The following is a 24,278-nucleotide window of genomic DNA, read 5'->3' on the forward strand; positions in this document are numbered from 1 at the left end:
CTCTGAAGCTTTCAGATGAGTAGATTCAATCAAGCAGGAGACAGGAAAAGATGCTCCATTCGATGGTGGGGTGTTGACGGAGTTGCAACTTGCATCAGCGCTGTTCCGAGCTCGGCAACCGTTTCTGTTACGGGAACAGCCAAACAAAATCCGATTTTGTTTGCTTCGAACCAAAAATCCTGGTATTCAGATCTCCATTTCTCAACTACCCGAGTACACCTAAAGATGTTAACGCTGGATGTGACACCCTCTCTGTCCTGTAATTTCTGCCCTAGTCCGTCTCGTATGGGATGGTCTATTGAAGAATGGAAACCTTGTCATTGCAGCAAGACTCACCCTGCTTGAACTTCAGTAGAGGCAGAATACTGGTCAAGCTTCCAGCCATCACTTTGCTCGTTTTGGTACCCTCCGTTTCCTTCACCCTACACACACCCACAGGTTCCTGCATTTTATGATGTCGATGTTCTCAACCGCTTTTACGGCCGACTTATGCGCCTCCATCTCTGCGATTATCTTGTCGACGATGTCGACGAAGGCGAGGTCTGCGTTAATCAAGATATAGAGGTGTACATATTTTCAAAGTGTACCTACCTGAGTCTGGGGCAAGAAAATTATGTTGTCCAAGAAGAAGAACAGGAAGGAAGAAAATGAGACTGTAGCGACTGAGGAGTCGGGCGCTTTAAGCGTAGTTTTAACCGCGCGCCTGTGGTTTAAACGAGGCGCGCGCTTATGGTTCAGGGAAACCACAGGGAATTCCCTCGACTTTAATCTTAGCTCGACTTCAATGAAATGTGATTGCTGCTATTCGACCCTTGAACACACAAGACAAGATGATAAGGTAACAATAATACTTGGAGATCGACAATAGTTAAAAACCATAAAGGAGTGGCGGTAGTAGTGGGAAGCGGACGATACGCAATGGCGTTGAGTGATAGACAAAAAAATGAACGGACTATAAAAAAAGCAATAAGAAGGAAACGAAGAGAGTGACCCCTATCTATGGAAAGATTTGAATTGAAGGAGAGAAATAGAGGAAGCTGAGAGCACACCAAAATCGATACCAAAAGGGAAATGAGGAAGAGATAAGCGCGGATAATATAAAGGAAGGTTTGTCCTGTTTCAAACTTCTCCATCAACAAACAGTCTCACTTCAGCGAGGAGCACATACGTGCTCAGTTTTTCCAGGGAATACCGCCTTCAGGAATCTTCAGTAGAGGTTCTTGGTTGAAGTCGGCAGCTAGAGGAGAGCCATCGGAATCAGCACGGCGGAAACAAATGACGAGTCGACTACACATACTCTTGGTATGAACCACATTCCCCCACCAATTGAGGAAGAATCCGTCTTTCGGGAATTGAAGCGTGAAGAAAATGACGATGACAGCGATGACAGTGCCTACAAATGAAAGGGTCAGATCCAACCATACATAACGTGAAGGAACGCAACCTACCGCTGTCAAGTGCGCTACTCAACACGTAGTTGAACTTGCTCCACCAAGCAAAGTTCCTCTTCCGGACGAGGTACTGGAACATGAAGCCCACCAAGAACCAACTGCTATAGTTGATACCGGTAGCTGGCGGAATCCAAGATACACCATTGAGCACGACAGGAGTCGAGACCCACTTGACCCACGAGTCCGGGTACCGACGACGCCATAGCCAGAATGGAAGAGGGAGGAAGACGCCAATGACGATAGCGTAGAGATGCGGGTGGTAGATGGAACCTGGTCCGAACTGCCGTGTTGGTCCGATGAGACCCCTAGAAGCACAAGGATCAGCGAAATCAAGGCGATGAAAGATAAAGCACAACGCACCAGATCGCACTTGCCGTGAAGAACACATGGTTATGCGGGCAAGTGAGCTTACTGGGCTGGTTCTTGTCGCAAATATCCTTGACGTTCGTGAAGATCCAATGCTTGACACCGACTTGGATGAATCCAGCAAGCGTCGTCGCAATCATCTGGACCAAGAATGTTGCACGAGGTGGAACCTTGACGTAATGGCCTAACTTGAGATCTTGCACAAAATTCGTGGCTTCGCTGAGGGTCTGCACGCTGTACGCCTTGAAGACCATGTTGGCGAGCGGTTGACCAGGCAGGAGGGTTCCAGGAATGATTTGCGCTAGAATATTCAGATTGATCTGTAACGCCATCTCGATGAGCTCCAAGATCCAAGAGAAGAAGAGAAGGTACATACACCCTGTCCCGTCATCGCATAAATGAAACCACTCGGAAGGATATAGATGACAGGAAGGATAACGCTCAGCAAAAGCGCCCAAACCGGAACACTAGTATCCCAAACCTAGTGAGGCATCAATCAGAATCCAACTCCAAACACAAAGACAGCAAAGCAAAAAGAAAGGAACGCACCTCAACAGCGACGATCGCGAGCGCAAAGAAGAACCCAAACGCACAAAGATACCACCAATCCGGTACCTCTGGGTAATTCCTCATAAGCTTCGCATGAATATCGTCGTTCTCGACTCGAATCTTCTTGAAACCGTTCAGAAGCGTGTGGCCGTGGTACAACACAGTGTGAACAATCACACATGTGCTGAGGCAGAACGCCAGCAGATAGGTGACAGCGTAAGTGGCAGGGAGGAAGAGCGGCGAATAGGCTTCGTAGGCTTCGAGATCAAAGGTGTCGTCGTGCTTGAGTACACGTCCGATGTTGTAGCGGTTGCCAAATCGGTCGTAAGGGGAGGTGTCGCTGATAGGGAAGTATGCGAGTTGCCACGACTGAAGGGCTGAATTAGTTTCGCACGCAGTGGAGAAAGACGGTAGGTCGCTTACGTTGGTGTAGTACAGGATCGGAGTAAGGATCCAGTAGAAGAGGACGAAACCAACAAAGACATGGACTTCAGCCCACCAAGGGACTATAAGACACGTCATCAGCCGGTGCCTTCCACAAGTCAAGTTGAGGGACTCACCCATGAGAGGACTACCAATCCAAGTGATCTGAGACCAATCGAAAGTCAACATGCTCATGCCCAAGCCAGACTGAACACCGAAAAGCTGATTGACGACAACATTGTTGGGAGCGGCCCAGCACACGAAGGAGAAGATAGAGAGCGCTTGGAAGAGGTACCCTGTAACAATGACATGAGCCACAGCGGAAAGATATGGTCATGACAGGCATACCTGGTAGGAAGAAGAACACGAAGGCACCCAGCGTTGTCCAGATGAAGAACTTGTACCTCGACATGCCCCTCTTCCTCCTCCTACCACCCTCGGTATTAGGATCATCCTCCAACGTAGGACCCCCGAGCATCCCAATCCCATCATCCTCGTCCTCAGCATGCAACGTATTCAACAACGTACACGCAACAAGGTTCTGCGGCCACACCATACTCGCAGGCCAGACCAAGAACCGGCGACACATCCCAGCCAGACCGAACCCGGTCAACTGGGTCGCAAGGACGAGAACGAGGGAGAACCAGTAGCCTGTCTTGAACTCGTAGAAGACTTCGAGGACAACGATGGCGTTGAGCGCGTAGGGTGAACCGACGGCGACGTTGGCCATGATGTAGACCAAGACGTGCTCTTTGATGTTCCATGGGCCGGGATTGAGACTGAACTCGATGGCGTGAGGGAAAGTAAGTGGTCGGAGGATGCGGGAGAGGACGTTGGGCATCGAGGCGGGAAGAAAGCGTGACGGGATGTAGGGTAGAGGAATTCGGTAGGTCGTGATCGGTAGCGTGAACGCCAGGAACTTGCCAATAGGATAGGAAAGAAGGAGTAGAACGAGTGGAACAATCGACGGCGCTGGAGACCGGAAGTTGAAGAACACGTTCACGGCACTACACGCAAAACGTCAGGACCTGTCGCACTCGATACTAAACACAAAAACCCACCTCGAAGCCATACACAGCACCAACCCAACCACCCACATCCGAATCGTCATCGCAGGCATATCAGGATCATCGATATTCGACACGCTAGCTCGGACTTCAGGATACGGGCTATCCTCGTCCTCAATCGCATCGAAATCAAACTCCATCCTAGAAACAGAAAGAGCATCATCACACGTCAGCGACCCCATCCTCTTCAAGTCGATATCGCTATGACGGCGCTGGAAACCACTAGCAGTACCGTCAAAGCAAGGCGAAGGGGTGGAAGGTAGAATGTTTAAAGGGGTAGCCATCATCGACCCTCGGTGGGGTACCGGTGGCGGGGAAGCAACGTATTGGCGACCAGCAGACGAAGGCTTGTCGTCGCTCTCCCCCTCCGACGAAGACGAAAACGAAGATGTAGGAGGAGGCGGGTGTTCAGCAATAGGCGAAAGCGGGGGAGGCGAGAATGGGGGAAGCTCCAGTTCACTGCTCGTATTAGCAGCAAACGTACAAGAGGGGAGGGAACCAGGGGAGGCCATGGTAGAAACGAAGAGGAGAAAAACGAAAGGCGTTCCCCAACTCCCCTTCCCCAAACTCGCATGTATATATACATATCCACTCGAATTCCCCGCTCCGCTAGATTAGAAGAGAACACACGAAGAACGAAGCCAGAAAAAAACTGGCAGACACTCTTTCCACATCCGTCCATCCAACAGCGACATGTCCAAAACCAAGCTCGAAGCGCTTCGAAGCACCGGAAGCGACGCTCCTGCCCCCAACCTGTCGCACCGACGGCCGGTCTGCTTCTCATACGTAAAAACGTTCGCACTACCCATTTCGGGCAGAATAGTGCCAGCAGAGAAGCCACCTCGAAATGAAGGAGGAAATGGAATGAAACACAACAGCGAAAACGAAACCAGGAAAAAAGGAAACCAATGAAAAACGGAGTAACTCACTTGATACTCCCCTCCCTACTCTCCCCATCATACCCGTCATACTCATCATCGTCATACTCATCCAACTCGCTCCGACTCGTCTCCTTCAGATACCCCAGGCTGTTGAGACCAGTATCCGGCCTATCCATCATCGACCCATGCGTGTATTCGCTAGACGCCATATAATCGCTCGTAGCAGTCGACATCGCAGTCATGTGCGTACCCGCCGTACCAGGCGGCTGCAGATGCCGACTCACGCCCCTCCTACTCCCCTTCCTCCTCCTCCTACTGCTCCCACCCGCACTCGGCTCATCCATGGAAGACGCAACACCTCTCGACGACCCCCGGCTCTTGGCATAATGCGGGTACGCCTGGTTGTAGTGGTACTCCCTATGCCTCTTATACGGCCCCGAATTCGAGTTGTACCGCGCAGGATTAGGCTGGAAATGCTGCCAATGCCGTCCAAACACACCCGGCTCATGCCCCCCACTATCCTCCCCATCCACAGCCCTCTTCTCCTCCTTCGCAACCTCACTCTCCCCACCGTCATGCTCACCCTCCTTCGTCGTAGTCGGACTCCCCAACCCATCAAGCGAAGCAGCAACAGTAACACTCTCATCCTCCCTATCCTTTTCATCGTCCTGCTGCTGTCCAGGCCCTTCGCTGTTTTTCCGCTCACGTTCCCCGCTCTTCCGCCGCGAACTCTCGTCCACACTCCTCCGTCTCCCATCCTTATCAAGCCTCGTCATCTTGAACCCGTCCTTCTCAGCCGTCCCAAGCCCAGCTCTACTCCCCCCATTGCTCTCAGTACTCGGCGGCGAAACAGGGGGCTCATAATCATACGTGAACCGCGGGCGTTCATAAGACGGTCCACCATAATCTTCGGAATCGGCGGTAAGAGGGTACTCCTTCCTCCTCCCAGCCCCCGTCGAATACGTCGGACTCGGATGGGCAGTAGTCACATCCCCGTCCCCACTACCCCGACTACTCCGCCGCTTCTTCGGTTTGGTGGTAACGTCGGTATCAATCGTAAACGCAAACGAATGCTCCTCTCGTATCCTCCTCCTCTCCTCCTCCTCCAAATCCCTCACACGGTCACCCTCCGTTATAGGCTTCATACTCGACGTCGACGCATGCGGCTGCTGCTGCTGCTGCTGCTTCTGCGCCATCTGCTTCTGCATCGCAGCTACCCTCTCCGCCTCTTCCTCCCTCCTCTTCCTCTCCTCCTCCTCCCTCCTCCTCTGCTCCTCCTCAATATCAGCAGTCGTAGGCGGCAAAAACGCAAACACATCCTCCTCATCACTCTCTTCTTCAAACTCATCCTCCGGGTACCTCACCCCTCCTCCAGGCGCAACAACACCATACGACGAACTTCCCGTCCCATAGCCATACGAAGACGGGGGTGGTCGAGCACCATAGGACGAAGGCGGCGGCCTCCCGGACGAATCATATCCATGACCATAACTCGAAGACGGCCTCCCCGAACCATCATACCCATAACTCGACCACTGATTACTCCGCGAATCGTACGTAGGCGGTGGACCTTGGCTCGTCCCTTGCCTGAACGGATTCGACGTCCCAGGACGAGGCCCAGTAGACGTCGTAGGTCGCCCACTAGACGTAGGCGGCGAGTTATACGAAAAAGGTTCCGACATCGTTATCGGGAATCGGGATGCGTGTGGGTGAGACTCGGATCGTCGATGTCAATGTCGGAGTCAAAGTGTGTGCAAGTGGCGGTCGTCGACTACTGCTGTTGCTGTTGAAAGTCGTAGTCGTGGTTCGAAGGAAAAAGTACCAGATGGGACCCAAACGAGGCTAGGTCGTGGTATTAGATAGAATGCCCGTGAGACGAGGTCGAGGGTGGTATGAAGAGAACTATACAGTTCTCGTGAGACGAGGCGTGGTATAGGGAGTAAAATCGGTCAAAAACGGGTATTGAGCGGCTGACTGCTACAGTCGCACTCGAGTCGCAAAGTGGTATCTCGGGTATCTGCACGTCACCACCCCTACAGGGTAGTCCCAGTGTCGAGTTGTTGTTTTGGTTGATGTCGTCGTCGTGGTGGAGATAGCTTGCTGCCTACAACACGCCGTACCGGACAAAGTGCAGGCGTCGAGTCGGAGGGGGTGTAGGGGAAGGTGGATGGTTGGTTGGACGGACAGGAGAACGCAACAACCCAGCGAGGGGCAAATGCAACGTTAACGTATGAGATGGATGATTCGGGTGCAGATCCAAGGGATGGCGAATCCCAAAAAAACGATCGTCGATAATTCGTTATTCGGTGGGTTGGCGGGACGTGTGGGATCACACAGCACAAATCCAGCAAGCACCGTCCAACGTCGTCGTTATCGTTCGTCGTTGAATTCGAGCAGTAGTTGAACGAGTGTGGACGGTAGTATAGACCAGGAGATGACCAAAGGTGGGATAGACGGGGGGTCGGCCAGCCGTGACAGCCGGGCGGTGATATAAGTGAAATAGGCGTCAAGTTGAAGAAGCGCGTGCGCGAGGCCCAAAAAGAAGCACCCCAACCACAATAATAAGAAATGATAGGCAAAAAAGGGGAAGCCCCAAAGTAGGTAAATGCAGAACCGCAAGACGAAACGTTGCGTCGAGCGGAGAGTAAATAATCGAAAAAGGGGGGATGGGATGGGAGCAAGGGCGAAGAATAAGCGTCAAGTACGGAACGGTGAGAAGACGAGCCGATTCGAGGTGCAATCGGAGAGAAGACCAGAAAGCGTAAAGCGTAAAAATGGGCAAAGCAAGCCAAAGTATGGAGCATGGGAGGGGTGTAGCGTGCGTTAGCCAATACCAACAAAACAGCAAGGCAACCAACACGCCCGTTCACAAAGAAGCCGGGCAAAGAAGTTGGCCAAGTCCCCGTAGAGACCAAGACCGAGCACAATGCAAAAAAGAAGTGCAGAAGGGGGGTGGGGAGAGATCGCGCATGCGCACGCAGAAACACGTCAATGTCAGTCAATCCGTTATGCCCGCAGATAGAGCGACATGACCGTGCCCGTGCCAGGGACACCAGGATCGTTAGTATCCAAGGTGAGCATCATGGACAAGGACAAGAAAGAAAAGAAGATAAAAATAAGAACGGAAAAATGAACGAGGACAAGATGAATGAAGGAGAGGGATGTCGGAAAGGGATTGCAAGCCGAAGAAGCGAAGACGGAAGGATGAATCATGAATGCAGGAGAGGGGAGTAGGGAAAAGAAGGATAGGGGAAACCGCCACGACCCGAAACCAGGAACAGGCAAGGAAGGTCAAGGTGACAAACACCGCCGTTAGCGTTAGGTACCAACAGCAAGTGAATGAAACGATGAACAGGAAGGTATGGTGTGAATGAAGATTCAAATCAAGCCGAGAAATGAAGGTCAATAAACCAAAGTTAATGGATCGGGTGAACCGAGACGCAAACCAAGGTGGCGTTGAGTTGAGTTGCGTTGCGTCAAGCCGGTCGTTCGTTGTTCGTTCGTCGTCGAGGGTCGAATCGAGTCCATGGTAGATAGAACAATCCGGTCAACAGGGGACGTTGATACCAACAGCGGGGCGAAGGCCATAGGTTGAGTTTGCGGTAATAAATTGGGCATGGGGATGGGAACGAGCGTCGAGTGTGGTCGTAAAGTGACCCGTCCGTGTCATCGTCCAAGGAAACCATGAACCGAGAAGCGTCGATGTCGATGAAAATTCATAGTCGTGTCGATCAGGTCGTTCGTTGTTGGCCGGTAATGGTAAGAGGTAGCGGATGTAAGCCGAGGCATTGGTACGACGTTGAACGTCGAGGACGAAAGTCGACAGCCATGAGTTCAATGACGTCCCAATGTCGCAAAAACAGTGTGCCAGCGTACGCCGGTTCCAGGAACACCCAGGGCCATATGGTGGGGTGACGGGACCAAACCGACGGCCAACCGACCAAGGTCCATACCCCACACCGCACCACGCGCACCACCACCGCACCAGCCCAAACCCAATCCAATGATACCCCAACCGAACCCGAGCAATTCCAGCGAGGCGAAGAAGAGTAAGTTGTGATAGATAGATGAAACCAATCCAGAATAAAATAACGGGAAGATATGAAAAAGCGAGATAGATTCCATACGTCAGCCGACGATGTCGTGAACTGCAGGACGAGGGGGTACGCACCGTAGCACAAGTTGAGCTTCAGCGCTCAGCCTTCAATCCTCTAACGCCAACCCAGGAAGTAATCTCTCTCCTTCCTTATCCCTTAGACTCCCAGGTTTAAGTTATCCTCCTCTTTTCTTCGACACGACAAATTCGCTGCGGTTTGGTTTAGGTGGTCGGTCGGTTTCGTTGCTTCGTTGCTCCACCGGGCTGCTACCGCGTCCTGGGGAGTCTTCGGCAGCCGTTCGCGTTACAACGCCTCGGGTACAAACCAGGATAGAAACACTATCCTCAATGGTGGAGGGAGAGTCGAGGTCGCAAGCAGACAGCCAGCCGGTGACAGAGGGACAGAGAAGGAAGTAGAAGTAGGAGAAGAAGAAGCAAAATTAAGCTATACAATGGTGGTGGGAAGGTTCCAAGACTCCGAGAGCGACGAACGGGGCCCACGGGACACGGAGTCGTCGGGGTAACTACAAAAGTCGCGAAGTAAGGTATGTAAAGCAAGGTAACTTGGCCTGGGTCGACCTAAGCCGAACTTCCAAGCTACATAAGCCAGACCAAATTCCAATTCAAACTTGAGTGATGGGAAAAATGGTGGAGTTCGTGGATGCAAGGTCGAATCCAATGTCTCGACTTTACAGGATTCATGCAACAGCACTTTATAATTTTCCGAATGAAAAAAGGGTCGTCGGGCTCTGGCAACGGACATCGGTTTTTTTGCGTCAGGCACGGATACCAAGCCCGAATAGTGTGGTGGATGGATGTAATTTGTGGGCGGTAGTGAGCAAAGGTTCACCTAATTTCTGATTGATCTGCATGTATACATACCTCTTTGGCAAGAGGGGTTCGGGATCTCCGTCGGGGTGTACATATCCTCGGCGGGATAAAGTCTGGTTGTGTGAAGAGGGTAAGATTGAAATTTCTGGTCACCGGTCAAGGTAACGTGCAATGTTTAGATCAAGCCCCTGAGGCGATGCCATGTTCTTGAATCCAGCCTGTATATTCGTTGGTTGACAGAAATAAATTCATTTTCTGACGAGCGCTCATAAAGCAGTCAAGTCCAATGACAGAATAACGACTGATGTACAAGGAGTTCACCTCTGACAGTCACTCCTCACTACCTTCACCATCCATATACCCCTCTCAAGACACTCGGAGCTTCTGACTATCCTTCCCCCGGCCAGGCCCAACTGCGCATGAGCACGAGATGCAGATGACTGTCATTGACGACGACATCTTTCATGAATAGTACTAGAGCACATTCACCTGGACCACTAATGAATAATGATAGCCTACCACCACCTCCATACTCACGTCTACCGCTTTCAACAACCTGAATCACTTTCTGATAAATGACTAGTACTCATTCCAGCGCTAGCTTGAAGACCGTCCGACGGACTCAGGACTGAGACTCTGAATCACCGCCAACCCCTCGGAATCCGCCACTCTCAAGTCTGCTCACCCCAACGATTAATGATAACCTTTCTGCATGGTGCCTACCATTGTAGTCGAGCTCCAACCCATCCATCGGAAGGAGCCTGATCATAAGCTCGAGCTTATCCAAATCAGTATAATAATATTAGTACTGTGCTACTACAATCCAGAAACATCCATACACTTGTTCCTTGTTGTTCAAGGAAATTAGACTTCGTCTCCATTGGATGGAAATCCGATTAGAAGTCCATGTGGATATAGTACGTGGCTCCAGGGCAAGGACAGTGAGGATTGGGATGGGGAGTCTAAGTAGGACCTACCTCGGATAATCCACCGGCGACTCAAGGTTCTCAATATACCGGAGATGAGAATATACACCTCGGGCATCCTCTCATGTCCCTATGCACCAATCTATGTACTTAATTGCTTTACTTCGCCACAATGCCAGTACCGTCCCAGACCCCAGACTCAGCACACGCGTGTCTGATTACTCTCATCGAATTCCAATGCATGGGATTAGCTTGAAACAGATGATAGCTACCCGAATGGATGCTTCGTGAGGAACGGAGTCCCAACTGGTATATAAGGGCTTACTTTGAGTTTGTTCCATCAACCTATCGAGGCGGAGAGGTACGACCAGGAGAACTATTAGGGGCGCTTCCTGCCATTTCAGGACTTGATACAAGGGGCACCCCTGGAGCTGGATAGGACGCTTTAATAGAGTTGAGAATAGTCGCACACTGTACGACGCGTTCAGATCCCTCTCTTATTGCAGAGCTGGGACACGTACGATCCAAGGAAAGGGGCTAGATTACCAAACCGAGCCGGACCGGCGTAACTGATCCGGCCCTCCGGAGCGCGTTCACACCCACCAACAATGACGGTTCGTTGGGCCTTTGTGCAACCACAACCCGCACGATTCGACATGGCCTGAACAAACTCCTTTCTCCAACCCGTCGATGAATCTCGAGTTTATAGAATAAAAATCAAATCCATAGAAATCTCACACTGCAACCATGAACTCTCTTCTCTCTCTCGGAGGATGGTCAATAATCCCAGACCTCGCAACCCGCTACACCCTCTCCTTCATCTACCAAACACCCCTCCTCCACCGCCTCCTCCGTCTCAAACCCTCCAACCCTGGCACACCCCGATACCGCAAACACTACGGTACAACCTTCGCCCTCGTCGTCCTCGGCTACCTCCTCTACACCCTCATCCAACAAGCCAAATCCATGCCCCCAAACTTTTACCAAATCCTCAACGTACCCAACACCGTCGACGACGCAGGACTGAAGGTCGCGTTTAGGCAGTTTGCAAAGAGGAACCATCCGGATCGGCCGGGGGTCGGTGTGAAAGGCGAGGCGCTGTTTATTTTTGTGAGGGATGTGTATGAGGCGTTGAAGGACCCCGCGGTGAGGTTTGCGTATGATCGGTTTGGACCCGAGGTGCTTGGATGGAGGGCGACGTGTAGCACCCATAGGGAATTCTTGAGGCAGGGGTTGTTGGCTTCCTCTGGGTACCACATCGTCGCCTTTTTGGTATTGCTGTTTTGGTCGGCGGTTGGACAACCAAGTCCTATCTCCTTTGTGAGTGTATTCTACAGGAATTATCCTTGAAGATATTAATCAACTTTTCCAGTGGAGATACATCCTCTTCGCCGCCCTCCTCGCCGCCGAACTCTTACTTATCCTCTCGCCCACACCAACATCCACGCTCTCCCGGCACACCACCATCCTCCACCTCATCTTCCCACACAGAGTGGCCTACCAACACATCCTCTTCCTGCACCAATTCTTCATGTTCATGAGCGTCGCATTGACAAGGGTCGCACCGCACCTAATCCCATACGACGAATACGCAGATCCACGCGTCGAACAGGCCTTGCTCGAACGAACAGTGCAATTAGTAGCCGTCGCCGACCGTGAAGGTGCGTCCATCTAATCGTCCCTCTAGACTATCACTAACCTAACACCTCAATAGCCTCCAAACTCCTTCACACAGAACTCCAATCCATCGCCTCCCCTTCCCCACCATCCCTCGCCTCAACAGCTACACCCCGCCACCCAAGCTTTGCACGCATGGAACCCATCTCACCAAACACCGCCTCCTCACTCATGCAAACCCTCCAACCCGAGATGGAACAGCTCGTTATAGAAGCGAATCTAAAACGACAAGAAGGTCCTCTGAAGAGCGCGTGGGATGCGGCTGTCGCTAGGGCCTTTAAGACGTTCGGGAGGAGGGCTGGGCGGTCACGGGAGGCAACAGAGTCCACTGGGGAACCAGAACAAGAAAGGATAGTAGAGAATGACGATGTAGATGAAGACGAAGAGGAAGATGATTCACGACAACGAACACCGCGAGCATCAAGAGAAACCACTCCAACCGCTCCCTCTCCCCGCCCGCACCACCTCACACCAAACCTGCACAGGTACCACACCCCCGACCCTCCCTCCTCGCCCAACGGCCGTCTCTCCGTTCCTTCCAATTCGGCATCCGCATCACCTCGACCACCACACTCCCCAATCAAAATCAAACAAGAAGACGAGGACGAAACTCATATTCTGGGGAATAGCAGCTACTTTATGGTATCCGGATCTCCTCGTTCCCAGCATTACCACTCTACAGACGGGTATCGGGAAAGCGCACCACCGGGCACATCACCCGTCCCCAGCTCAATAACACACGCACAAACCAAACCCACAGCACCACGCACACCAGGCGACCTCCCCTCCCCCCGTCCCTCACCTTCCCCGCCCCCTCAAGGCCGCTCACCAACAGTCAAACCCTACCAACCCGCCTTCGCATTCGGTTCACCACCGACAAACGGCGGTGGTGCAAGGCACACGAGCGGGTCGCCTGCTGCTCGACATACCCCGCCTAATACGAATGGTAGAATGCAGCCCGTGTATACATCCCCATCTCCACCTGCCCATGTGTATAATCAGCTGGGACATCCAGGAGGAGGAGCAGGCGCGTACAGATCCTTCGCGTTCCCGTCTGCGCGGGGGTACTTTGCGAAAGGAACTGCCAACGAGGAAGTTTTCGTGGATGGCGAAGAAGGCGAGGAGGAGCTCAGGAGGAGGGAGTATATCCGTGCTAGGAGTCTGAGTTGTTGATTTATCTGTTCGCTAGTACACGTTTGACCGTATTTTATTTTGAAGTTAAGGATGATTGCTTTTATGCTTCATGTATTTCTTTCTTTGTCATTGGAGATTACAAGAATTGCACTCTTCGAGCTGGCCAGCTTTAAGTAGGCCGATGGGCGGATGGTTGGAATGACAATGCAAGCATATTCCATGGCAGGGTTGGGGCGTGAAAAATAGCGAAGTAGAGGGTCCGGTATGCGAACTACAAAACACAGAAACCACAAATGAGACTTATTGATATCATACAATGGATATTCCTCGAGACCATAAAGATGCTAAAGACTACAAACTACGGAAAATACGAGACTAGTAGGTGTTTATGGGAGTGAAATGCAGAAAGCGACGAGGAACAGAAAGGAAAACGATGGTAGTGGTAGTAAGACTGAAAAAAAAGCAAATGAACATCCAGGGATGACTCCTCAAACAGAATGGCAAGCAAGGCGAGAGCAGATAGAGCGCAAAATACGAAAGCAGTGTAGGGTAGCGAGATGCGAGAGCGATAGCAAAAGACCAACGAGAATAACAGAGAAAAAGAAATGAACCATGCACAATGGGATCTAGCGCAGCAGAAAACGTGAAAAGCAAGCCAATGAGGACAATTCGGGAGGTCAACACATTCATCCTCCAAGCGCACGAGAAAAATCGACCAATCGAGTCTGGAAGCGCGACCACAGGGTGTCAAGCTCCTCCAAAGACCGGGGATAGTTCTCAAGTTCTGATGCGGAGGCCTCCTGTAGTACTCGTGCTGGTGCTAGTGGTGCACCGAATGACAACACCGACGTGCAAGGCGAACGTGGCTCCAGTGGTTGGATTTCCTGCTCTTCATTTGATGCTGATTTTCGAGGCGGTGACTCGGGGGAGGAAGAATACCAGACCTCTTCAAGCATCGTTGCCACCTGAGACGCCTCCTCATCTGACATAGCGCCCTCAGCCATTGGAAGAGTACGTTGGGAGTCAACTATCATCTTGTCATGCGCCTTCTCTGGCGAAGTCGGAACTATAAGGGGCGACTGTGAGCTTGCTTCTGCATCTCGCATTGTCCATGAGGGGGCTGACCGACCGCGGGTGGAAAGATGGGAAAGGGATGAACTACCGAGTGCAATGACATCTGCATCTCCATCGGCAGAATCCCAATTGTCAAACTGAAGGCTTGTCAAGGATTCTACTCCAATCCATCCAACAGGTACAAGGTCTGCGTCAAGATGAAGCTTCGTAGAGGGTGTCGCGTGAGTGTTTGGGCACTCGGAAGATCCAGGTCTGTTGTTCTCTGTCGGGACGTTGGCAGGACCTGGAGGGGGGATATTAGGTGGCCCCGGGTCTGCTGCAGCTTGCGCGGGGGCAACAGACTCGGGCTGCTCCGCGAAGAAAGGTAAATTCGCCCACGCCTCCCATGGAGCTTGAACACCTTCCGCTTCGACAGGCGACTCATCCACTCTCGAGCTACTACCACCTCCAACCGGGGTCTTAGATGACCTTTTCGTGGGTCTCCCAGACCCAGAACCAGACCCACTCTCCCCTCCTTCCCTAAAGATGCTCAGACAACGCTCGTCCTGTTTCGTGGAAGCGCGTCGTCTGAGCGTCAACGGTGTTGGGGAGAGTCGGTCCGCATCGGCCTCTTCGTCCTCGGAAGGATTGTAAATGGAATCCTTTTCCTCGTCGTCCTCCGATTCACTGCTATGATCACTCGTCGATCTCGATTTTGAGCGGTCTGACACCGTAGCTGGAGACGACGGAGGGAGACGGACTTTTCGAGGCGCCCTTGACGTTTCCAATACATGGGAGATGGACTGTACTAAGATGGATTTCGTAACTCCTAGGAAGGTAGCCCACGAGTCCAAGGCCTCGCTCGAAGGACTCGGTGTCGCATTTAGCAACATTTTAAGGTTGGCTAGCTGGCCAGAGTCCAAGAACGGGGACTGGTTGACAGAAGAAAGGGATCTGAAGGCTGTGGGTGACGTCGACCTAAGTAGAGAATAGGGATTGTCTCGTTTCTCTAGTTGGTCGTGAGGTCGAGGCCGAGGAGGACGCCCGCGTTTGCGTTTGACGTGGGGTTCCTCCGTCTTCCTCTTCAAGCTGGAAACTGGACTCGGCGTGGTAGTAGGGGTGCGAAGGATCGTTGGGACCATTTCAATAGATCTGTTCGCCTTTCGTCTTCGACTCTCCCTCTGGATCTTGAACCACTCCTCGATGGTGGAGAGTTGGCAATGGTAGTTGCCCGCAGCCTGTATCGGGTCGACTGCAGTCAGTCACAATCCATAACTACCGAATTGAATGTCGCTTACCCGCACACGCCCAAGTACCTCTTCCATTTCCTCGAGTGTAGGGCGCAGTTTGAACTCTGCCATGGGCAGAGGCATCGGTATTGGTTAAGGAAGGGGCTGCAAGTTAGCTTCAAACCTTTCAGAGAACATGGATGTCGTTAGGTATACCTGATAGGATACGCTGGCCTTCGGCATTCAACATCAAGCCATCGTCCGAGGAAGACGAGCTTGAGCCTTGCAAAAGATCACCATTATCTCCAATTGCTTGAAACTGGGGCAAAGGTGGGAGCGGGCATCGAACCCAGTTGTAGAATCGTCCAGTTTTCGATGTCCCAGCTGCAGCCATGCTCACTGAGCGAGGAAAAGGAGGGGGTAAGAATCAGTTTCCTCGCTATCAGTCAGCCTGGCTATTACTAGAACCTGAATTGAAGAGGGTACGTGGTGCTGCGGTTTTGAGAAGAATTTCCTCGAATGGACCGTTTGGTTCCGAGGAAGCTGTCAGTCAGCCTGGTTGAATTCAAATTGTGATAGAATGGGGGGACGTCTTCCGTTATTATGAGACCCTGAGTCGTGAGCCAAAGCCAGGAGTTGGACAGGTTTCCGGGGCACGAAACATGGACATAGGAAAGAAGAAGTTGCGATGAAGGAATTGGTGACTTCGACTTGCCATCAGTTGGACCTTCGCAGGGTCATGCTACTCTAATTCGATCATGGTCTGTGATCAAGAACCAGGCCAACGCCAAAGACACTAACGGTAGGGCCAAGTTTATTGCCTCCAAAACCCTTCCAAAGCATCAAGATCGTCTTTCAGAGGGTCAAGGGTCAGAAGGGATGTTACGGGAAAGGGTTTCCATTCTTCGCCAATAGATGACGGAGTGTCGGATGGCATGGCCCGTGGGTAGTACATATACAGAAACCAAAATGGTTGAAAACAGCGCCCAGTAAGGTTACTCAAGGGAATACACATAAGAGTCGACTTCAGTTTGCAAAAACCCGAGTCAAATTGTCCAATTTAGGCTGGAAGACATCCCAAAGGCTCCTGAACTCTTCTATGGTGCACGGGCCAGCAATGGGCGCTTCTGCATCGGAATTAGGCGCCGTGGTTGCCATTGCCTCCCGCACAGCACCTACAATGGCCTGAGCAATGGCGTCCGCTTCTTCTAGGGGCTCTTCTAGGGGTAGGCATGCAGTGACAGGTGAGGGTGGTGTCCACGAGGTCCCTTCGAGATAATCGTCTAAAGACATGCTGGGTTCCACTTTCAGATGTGCTGAGGGTGATGGTATTGACAGCTTCAAATTGTAGGATGGTTCGGGAGACGGCAATAGTGCTAATGACGGAGACGGACTGCTCACGACTGGGGAGTTTGTAGGAGTGGGTAGTCCGTGGTAAGGCACGAGACAATCCGCTCGCATTTTGGCGTTGAATTTGGCGCCCGTCTGTTCCCCCGCAGACGATGGTACCGTTGTATTGAGTCGATAAAAGTCAATGGCACCTCTCTTGGCACCAATCAATTGAGCCCAGACTTCAGCAGCTTCATCCGTTGGATTAGGTGTGCCCTTTGCCAATTCGGCTAGCTGGGAATCAGTTAGACCTGTCAGGTATTTCTGGAGTGAGCAGCGAGCTTCGGGTCTTTCCAGTCAATGGGTAAGCTGTCCCAAATAGTAATACTCACCTCTCAGCTGTGTAGACTCTGGTATTTTGGACGATGTGTTGTGCCGCTTCCCTTCTATTCTTCCATCCCCTTTCCCCACTTTCTCGTGTTCATTTAATCTTGCCCTTTTCCAGCTGAACCAATTACCGATGTTCTCCCTCTTGTAATGTGGGTTTCCCACCGCCTAGAGAAATCCTACCATTACTTCTGGTTCGGATGACTGCAGACCACACAAACTCGAACTTGGTCCAGGAGGGAATAGAATTGTGGCCTCGAGGGATAGAGACCATGTCCTTCCATGAGTTCTGACGGCGATGTTTAGCTTGCCAGTGAGCGAGCTTTTCCACGTATGGATACACCGTGACTAGACTCACCGAGAAGGATCCGTCGACCATCGTCATTAAGTCGGGGCATCCCCACTTCTCTGAGTCTGAGTGTACCAGTGGACCTTCGATGACGAGACGAGAGGCTCGCTCTTGGACCACCTACTCCATTTATTGCTGGAGGTGAGCTGCTTGACTGAGAAGTGGTGGTCTGCGTGCGACCACGCAGCTGGAATGTGGACTCTGGAGCAGGCACATTATTTCCCTGGTTCAGAAATGGCCGCGATGACGATGTGCAATGGATCCAAAGAGACATGACGAGGGAGACACTTTAAGCCATACCATCCAGCCCTCTTTATCAATGTCGCAGACCTTTCTCCGATTTCCGTAAAAGATATTTTATTCTTTTTTCATTCAATCGATAATCAATTTCCCGAGAACAGCTTCGATTCTCGAAGCCTGTATCCTGATTGAACGTGATCCCAAAGGTACCCAGTTTGCGCGTGGTTGGATGCAAGCTCACCTCAGGTGTCGATTAGATCCAATCCTCATGACGAGTTGACCATGGGCTGAATTCCTGCCCTTTGCTCTATGAAGTCGAAAACCTGAGAATCCATTGGCCGGCAGCTCGAATGCCTCGAGGCATGTCGTCTAACCCTCAGAATGCCCGCGCACCAACTGCGCATGGGCATTTTTATCTCGGAAGATCAGTGACACGCCAAATTCAAGTTGACACGAAGGGCAGTCGCATCACCTTCCAATGGGCCCAAGGTGGCTCGAGTCGGTCACCTGCTCCAGTGGCGGACTTCAGGATCCCTTACAGCACGACGGACGCTGATGGATGTTCGCTTGCTCCTGATGTTGGGGTCATGGTCAATCCATCTGCCATAATTCATGGGATATCTACACAGGTGATGAATGCAGCGCTCGCTCGAGCCTCAGTTTCCGACCTGCAGAAGCGCACCTATGTCATTCTGATCGAACACGTTCTGGGGTCATTTAAGGCTCTTCCGTTTGATAACATACTTGCCAGGATCCGACGAGTTGGATGGTCGAGGTCAAAATCGGGTCGTCCGATTGACTTGACTTGTTTGCCAGCGGCATTCCCCCTTGCTGATTGATCCGGAGCGCGTCGTCCCTGCCAGTGGGCGCTAAAATTGAAATTCTGGTTGCTTTCGCAAGCTAAAAGTAAGCACAGATACTATCTATTTCCTTAATATCTGTACAAGGCTGTCTAATGTGGGCTGAAAATCTTTCCAAAGGTGATTGAACTCTTCCATGGTTTGCGGAGTCGGCGCCTTTTCGAAAGGTGATGAGCTGCTGGATATGCTGTCTCGAACACCCTCAATGATAGCACGGGCGAGGCGGTCTGTTTCATCTGTCCATGCTCTTGGATAAGCCCTGTAGGCAACGTCGCTAGTATCGGGGGAGAGAGAACCATCGCTGGGTACATCGGATACAGCTTGTCGTTCCACAACATCTGGCCCGGATAACAGGGAGTCCTTCGGGGTTTCTATGGGCGACGGCAACTGGAATTTCGTAGTGTTAGTAGAAGCGTGTGAGGACCTCGACGTCGAAGCGCAGGTGTCAGTTGGCTCTTTATCCCGAACGGCTTTGCGGTTCAGTGCCCTTCTTCTTCTTCCTTGAAGCCAGGTGCTCAAGTTCTTTCGCGTGTAGTCTTTGTTCCCTGCATCCTGCGTAAAATCAATGGAAGCGTGAGTTCCTCCGTGACACCTTGTACAGTGTGGACCTATACATACCTGCACTCGTTTCACAACCTCGTTGATCTGAGCGACTGGACAAAGGCTCAGGTATGGATATCGGTCTGCGAACTCTGATAGCGACACCGTCATTCACTTAGGCTGAGGTTTGGGATTGGACATACGGGGAAGAACATACCATTTAGAATTCGCCTCCCTTCCGCAGTCAGAGACCTAAAGTGAGTGCTCTTCTTATCGAAGTTATCCCGCTTCGTGCCCAAAGAGCGATCTTCTTCATCCTCTCCACTAGTTTCTGCAGCCTTCTCCAAAGGCGTCCGGCGAGATCCTCGTGGACTTGACCTCCGAGGTGATGGTGGATGAAGCGTAGATGGCAGGGGTCCATTCACGACAGGAATCTGGAACGTCGCGGTCGGTAGATGTGTGGGTTGCGGGCATACATCGACACCATAGATCCAATAGGGCATGATAGAGGACTGGTCAAACCACAGAAAATGCGTGAAGATAATAATATGCGGGAATGGTTCCTTTGTTGCACCTCGTCAAAGCGTTGCCCACAGTGGCGCAGGCTAGGTAGCAGTGTGTCCCTTTTCTCACCATAGGCTACGTCGTGCCGACAAGCCCTTTCAGATATTAGAAACACCTTTGTCTTTGTATTCCGGACAGAAGCGTGGCAATAACAAGAGACAGGACGCGAGCGAGAGCGGTTTATGACGAGAGGTACGCACCCGCATTCATTTGCCGTTCAGGCGTTGGATAGAGGTTGCGCATCGAGTATCGGGTTGGTGTACCACTTCCTTCCATTTTCTAAACGTCGTCGTAGTCGTTCATGAGCAGCGGCTCTACCCCGGGCCAGTCAAAGTGACGGCTGCTGCTGCTGTCGGTGAAGGTGATAAACGCAACCTTGAAACGGAGCGCCAGCCTAACCCCTGGTCGGGGTTTGCCGGAATCCTTTGATCCGGACTTGCTTGCATAGCCCGGCGCTTAAATCGACTTGCAGGAGGCTCTGTAGATCTCCTGCAGAGGGGCGCTATAGGGCGTATATGATGAAGGAGGATCCATCCCCAACTACCTCCTTGATATATTTGGGCTTTTCGGCCCACCTGGAACTTCTCAACGTTGGACAGTAGAGTCTGTGTGCAAAAACAAAAGGTACCTCATTCAAAAGGATCTGCGTACTACTATACAAGAGGTATGTAAGTAGCCCCTCCTACCGTACCTTGCTCTACATATCATCCCCGAGCACAGGCTCGTTTACGAGTGGCCCCAAAATCCGGTCGGAATACGGCCCGTAGTCGACTGGTACTGCTCTCTGGTTGCTGCACAGACTGCAGACCGGAAGGTGGAAGAAACTCGTCGGGAGCAAGATATGGGCCATCAGTTGCTTCCCTAGCGTCGTCAATGTCATCGTTTACAGGATTCACATTGCTTCGGTTTGTCTCCGAACTGTTGGTGGAAGTCGTGTGGTATGCCAGGGCGCCGTCGCCAACGTTGCCTTCAAGCCGAGAGGTAGAAGTCCAAGGTGAGAAACGGACGCCATGTTGCAAGCTAGACAACGCATAAGGGGCCCTCGAGATAACCCTCATCTGTGCAGGACGTCCAAGAGGTTCAAGCTGCATCGTCGCACTGTTTGGAGGGCGTCGGGATAACGACCGGAGATAGGACCGAAGAAGACGATTCTCAACGCCAAGAATGCGAGCCCAGAGTTCAATCATTTCGTCGGTGGGGTTGGGTGTATCCTTCAGCCATAAACGCAGCTCAGTGATCTGAAACTCGCTCAAGCGAGCTAAATTGGATACCAGGTCCATCAGCGTCCCATTTCGAAAACAGATGCGCCTCGCACCTTTAGCCGTAGACGACGGTCCTTTAGAATGGATAGCATTCAGGTACGGAGCCTGGTGTGCGCTGAGCCTTATCTTCGTTTGAATCCACGCATCCAAGCTCTTCCGAGTATAACCTTCGTTTCCTGCATCCTGTGTATCAATCCGTCGCGTCATTACTTGGTAACACAACTGGTAATGAAGCCTGGCACTTGCCTGAACGCGCTTGAGGACGCATCTGAGTTGTGCATCTGAACAAGCACTCAAGTCTGGATGTTCCTTTGCAAAGTCTGGCCGGGTCAAACCGAATTCAGGGAAAGGGCAAGATGATGAGTGCGATGAAGACATACCACGTAGAATACGCTTCCCTTCGACGTTGGTAGAACGACAGGACATCGCTGTCGACAACTTTGACTTCTTCTTGGATGGTGACCTCTCTGAGCCACTGGACTCCCTTGGCCTCACTTTCGAAGGGCTAGTCGAGCCAGATCCCAATGTAGCCATTCGAGCCGGACTCTGAATCCCAGTCGCTTTCTCTCCAGAAGTATTCACGTTCTGGACCGCGTCGTCCAATATCTCGTTTGGCGTGGACACGGTCGAAGTTGAAGGTTTGCATCCCAGAAGCGTAGAAGATAGCATCCCAGTCTCATTAACTCGCTGTATTCTGTCGTCCTTCTGAGGGGCTGAGGTCGAGGTCGAAGGTTGGCAGGCCGGAACAGAGGGTGTTATCCCATACCCATTCAGATTCTGTACATCCTGCTTATTCTGCACAGGAGAGGTCGAGGTCGATGGCCTGCCATAAGATGGCAGTGGCCCATCCACTACGGGTATTTGAAAGGTCTTGTTCACGACGATGGCGGGTAGAGCTCGAGGGTACGAAGACGGTGTAACTATATTGTAGAACCCACAGGCATCGTAGGGAATCCAGACTGGCATTCTTCAGCAAGAAGTAGTGTCGGTTGGTCGCGGTGGGGTAGGTGGAAGGCGGGTGGCAAGTAGATAACATTGGTTTCGCCACTGTAAAGCTAATTATAGGCGACAGCGTTTACGCTTCTCTCGGCATCTTTTGCTAACCTCCATTGTCCTCGATATGACTCGTGTCTCGAAGCAGCGAGCGCTTGGATGTCGTTGAGGTGGAAAAAGAAGAACAAAGCGGAAGGTCGGAAGCAAAACGCGCCCCTTTCCAAATTGAATCTCCGCGACCAAATGACATTCACGGCCGTTGCCGTTGGCCAGACCTCGACGACAACGACGAAGGAACAACGATCACGACAGGAGTTTCAAAAAAAATCGGTATACACTAATAAAGCTTAGAGCCCTCCAAGTTGTTCGTTACAGTAGTCTAATCGCAACAAATTACACGTGTAACTAGCTATGTCCTAGGGGGTCGCGCGCGTAACAACGAACGAAGAATATCAAATTTGAATTGGCCAGCCAGCCAGCATGGGTGAAGAAAGCGGTATTTATGCTGGAAGTTCGAATTTCTGGCCTTGCAGAACCCTAAAGGGAGGATAATAGTGATAAGTCTCTATGTCACGAAGGAGAAACGGAGAGAGGACGTACTTGGTGAAATACACGTAGAAGAAGTCGAGGTACAGACCAGTCTGGACGATTCCTGCTACCACTGCGATTGGGTCCACGACGCCGTCGCTGAAGTATCTATTGGGACGATGACGGAATCAGTATTTATTCCGGTAATCATGGAAAATGGGGTGAAGAAAGAGGGGATCCCGACGTAATGCAGCTCCACAACACAGCGGGGGCCCACAGCGCCGACCAACGCGTATCGCTGACAGCTCAGCACCATCTCCCAACAGGCCCAGGGATGCTCGAAAGGGTCGAAGAAGAGAGGAAACACGACAAAATACGCACCGCCAGATCCAATTTGGAATATACAAAGCTCGATACGCGCCCAAAGCCGCCAAATAGTGGGTAGTAATCGTCTCCGCCTCTCCTGTTCTCTGCAGCATGAATAGCTGAGGGAAAATAGCGACGGCTTCCAGGAAAATAGAGAAGGACCAGAGGACTTCGGAGATCTTGAATTCATAGTTGAAGATGAGACCGAGGACGAAGCAGGGGCCTATGAGGTACTCGATTTTGAAGGTATCAATTGCGGGGTCGAAGGTTGGTCTGTCATTTCAAGCCATCGAGTGTGGAGGGGACGGTGCGCGCGTCAGGGCTAGTGGAGTAGGTCTGATGGGTCTGGACGACTGACCTGTACTTGATTTTCATTAGGTAGAGGACATAGATGCTGCTGGCAATGAAGAAGATCTTCATGACAGTGTTGTAGAGCGAGACATAGCGCCAGAAAAGGTCAAGGTAGCGGGTGATGAAGACGAGGACATAGAGAGCTTGCGTCTTGAATGAGATTCCTGCACAGCAGCGAGGATCAGCACACTTTTAATCCTTCACTACACGCCGAAGCGAGATAAAAGGATGATAAACTCCAAAACACGTACCCCGGCATGATTTGGTCGTTTGGATTTTATGCAATAATATAAAAATGGACGCCAAGTGCGAAAGGTCGCCTGTAAACCTTTCTTTCAGTATCCTCTCTGGCAGATAATGACTAGAACTTACCCGCTAATCTAAAGAGATTCATGACGGAAAGGGGGGAGATTAGAACGAAGGAACGAGGAAGGCGTTTTGCCCAAATCCCTGACGCACAGAGTCGTCGACGTGTTCGACGTACGCTGACATAATGTATTTGCATCTGCTTGGCGGCACCTTTTCTTTGGGCTTGGCTCATTGCGTCCGGAACGCGACTTGATCCCGAACGCTCATGCACCCTCGTACCTTGAAATGTGAGTAATCTCCTTTTCAATTCACTTTCGCAAAGATGCTTTAGTAAAAGGGTCGACTCGTCCAATCGACACCTCTTCGATCGAGATCAACCCCAGCCGCAGCCCCTCGTCCTCCCAGAACCGCTCAAACCCGTGTCTATTCCCCATCCGCCAATAAAAGGCCATTTGTTGGAGGGTGTAAGGCTTGACATACATTCAAACTCCCCATAAACGACCCTTTTACAACCCAG

General features: G+C 51.6%; 7 protein-coding genes across 7 annotated transcripts; 1 reads left to right on the plus strand and 6 right to left on the minus strand.

Moving 5' to 3' along the window:
* Positions 1-775: 775 nt before the first annotated feature.
* Positions 776-6,419, minus strand: CC1G_14120 (sexual differentiation process protein isp4; the record flags this gene model as incomplete). The annotated part of the gene is made up of 11 exons (XM_002911541.1): positions 776-1,237; positions 1,298-1,393; positions 1,449-1,756; positions 1,812-2,137; positions 2,194-2,298; positions 2,367-2,735; positions 2,790-2,872; positions 2,927-3,085; positions 3,138-3,796; positions 3,851-4,315; positions 4,786-6,419. The coding sequence occupies 11 exons, from the start codon at positions 6,417-6,419 to the stop codon at positions 1,173-1,175; spliced, it is 4,269 nt and encodes a 1,422-aa protein (XP_002911587.1). The 3' UTR covers positions 776-1,172.
* A 4,918-nt stretch (positions 6,420-11,337) lies between these two features.
* CC1G_04684 (chaperone DNAJ) lies at positions 11,338-13,440 on the plus strand (the record flags this gene model as incomplete). The annotated part of the gene is made up of 3 exons (XM_001829943.1): positions 11,338-11,910; positions 11,963-12,251; positions 12,305-13,440. 3 exons carry the CDS (start codon positions 11,338-11,340, stop codon positions 13,438-13,440), a joined length of 1,998 nt encoding a protein of 665 aa, XP_001829995.1.
* A 647-nt stretch (positions 13,441-14,087) lies between these two features.
* Positions 14,088-16,077, minus strand: CC1G_04685 (hypothetical protein; the record flags this gene model as incomplete). The annotated part of the gene is made up of 3 exons (XM_001829944.2): positions 14,088-15,706; positions 15,771-15,848; positions 15,900-16,077. 3 exons carry the CDS (start codon positions 16,075-16,077, stop codon positions 14,088-14,090), a joined length of 1,875 nt encoding a protein of 624 aa, XP_001829996.2.
* A 703-nt stretch (positions 16,078-16,780) lies between these two features.
* Positions 16,781-17,778, minus strand: CC1G_04686 (hypothetical protein; the record flags this gene model as incomplete). The annotated part of the gene is made up of 4 exons (XM_001829945.2): positions 16,781-16,810; positions 16,863-16,966; positions 17,078-17,306; positions 17,758-17,778. 4 exons carry the CDS (start codon positions 17,776-17,778, stop codon positions 16,781-16,783), a joined length of 384 nt encoding a protein of 127 aa, XP_001829997.2.
* A 586-nt stretch (positions 17,779-18,364) lies between these two features.
* Positions 18,365-19,891, minus strand: CC1G_04687 (hypothetical protein; the record flags this gene model as incomplete). The annotated part of the gene is made up of 6 exons (XM_001829946.2): positions 18,365-18,384; positions 18,540-18,561; positions 18,733-18,888; positions 18,933-19,400; positions 19,467-19,501; positions 19,606-19,891. The coding sequence occupies 6 exons, from the start codon at positions 19,889-19,891 to the stop codon at positions 18,365-18,367; spliced, it is 987 nt and encodes a 328-aa protein (XP_001829998.2).
* Positions 19,892-20,656: 765 nt separating this feature from the next.
* Positions 20,657-22,180, minus strand: CC1G_04688 (hypothetical protein; the record flags this gene model as incomplete). Its single annotated transcript, XM_001829947.2, has 1 exon — positions 20,657-22,180. The coding sequence occupies one exon, from the start codon at positions 22,178-22,180 to the stop codon at positions 20,657-20,659; it is 1,524 nt and encodes a 507-aa protein (XP_001829999.2).
* Positions 22,181-22,707: 527 nt separating this feature from the next.
* On the minus strand, positions 22,708-23,846 carry CC1G_04689 (HDEL sequence binding protein; the record flags this gene model as incomplete). Its single annotated transcript, XM_001829948.2, has 5 exons — positions 22,708-22,744; positions 22,808-22,903; positions 23,117-23,374; positions 23,460-23,616; positions 23,825-23,846. The coding sequence occupies 5 exons, from the start codon at positions 23,844-23,846 to the stop codon at positions 22,708-22,710; spliced, it is 570 nt and encodes a 189-aa protein (XP_001830000.2).
* Positions 23,847-24,278: the final 432 nt, after the last annotated feature.

This window comes from Coprinopsis cinerea (genome assembly GCF_000182895.1).
Source record: "Coprinopsis cinerea okayama7#130 chromosome 3 map unlocalized cont3.3, whole genome shotgun sequence".
Lineage (NCBI taxonomy): Eukaryota > Fungi > Basidiomycota > Agaricomycetes > Agaricales > Psathyrellaceae > Coprinopsis > Coprinopsis cinerea.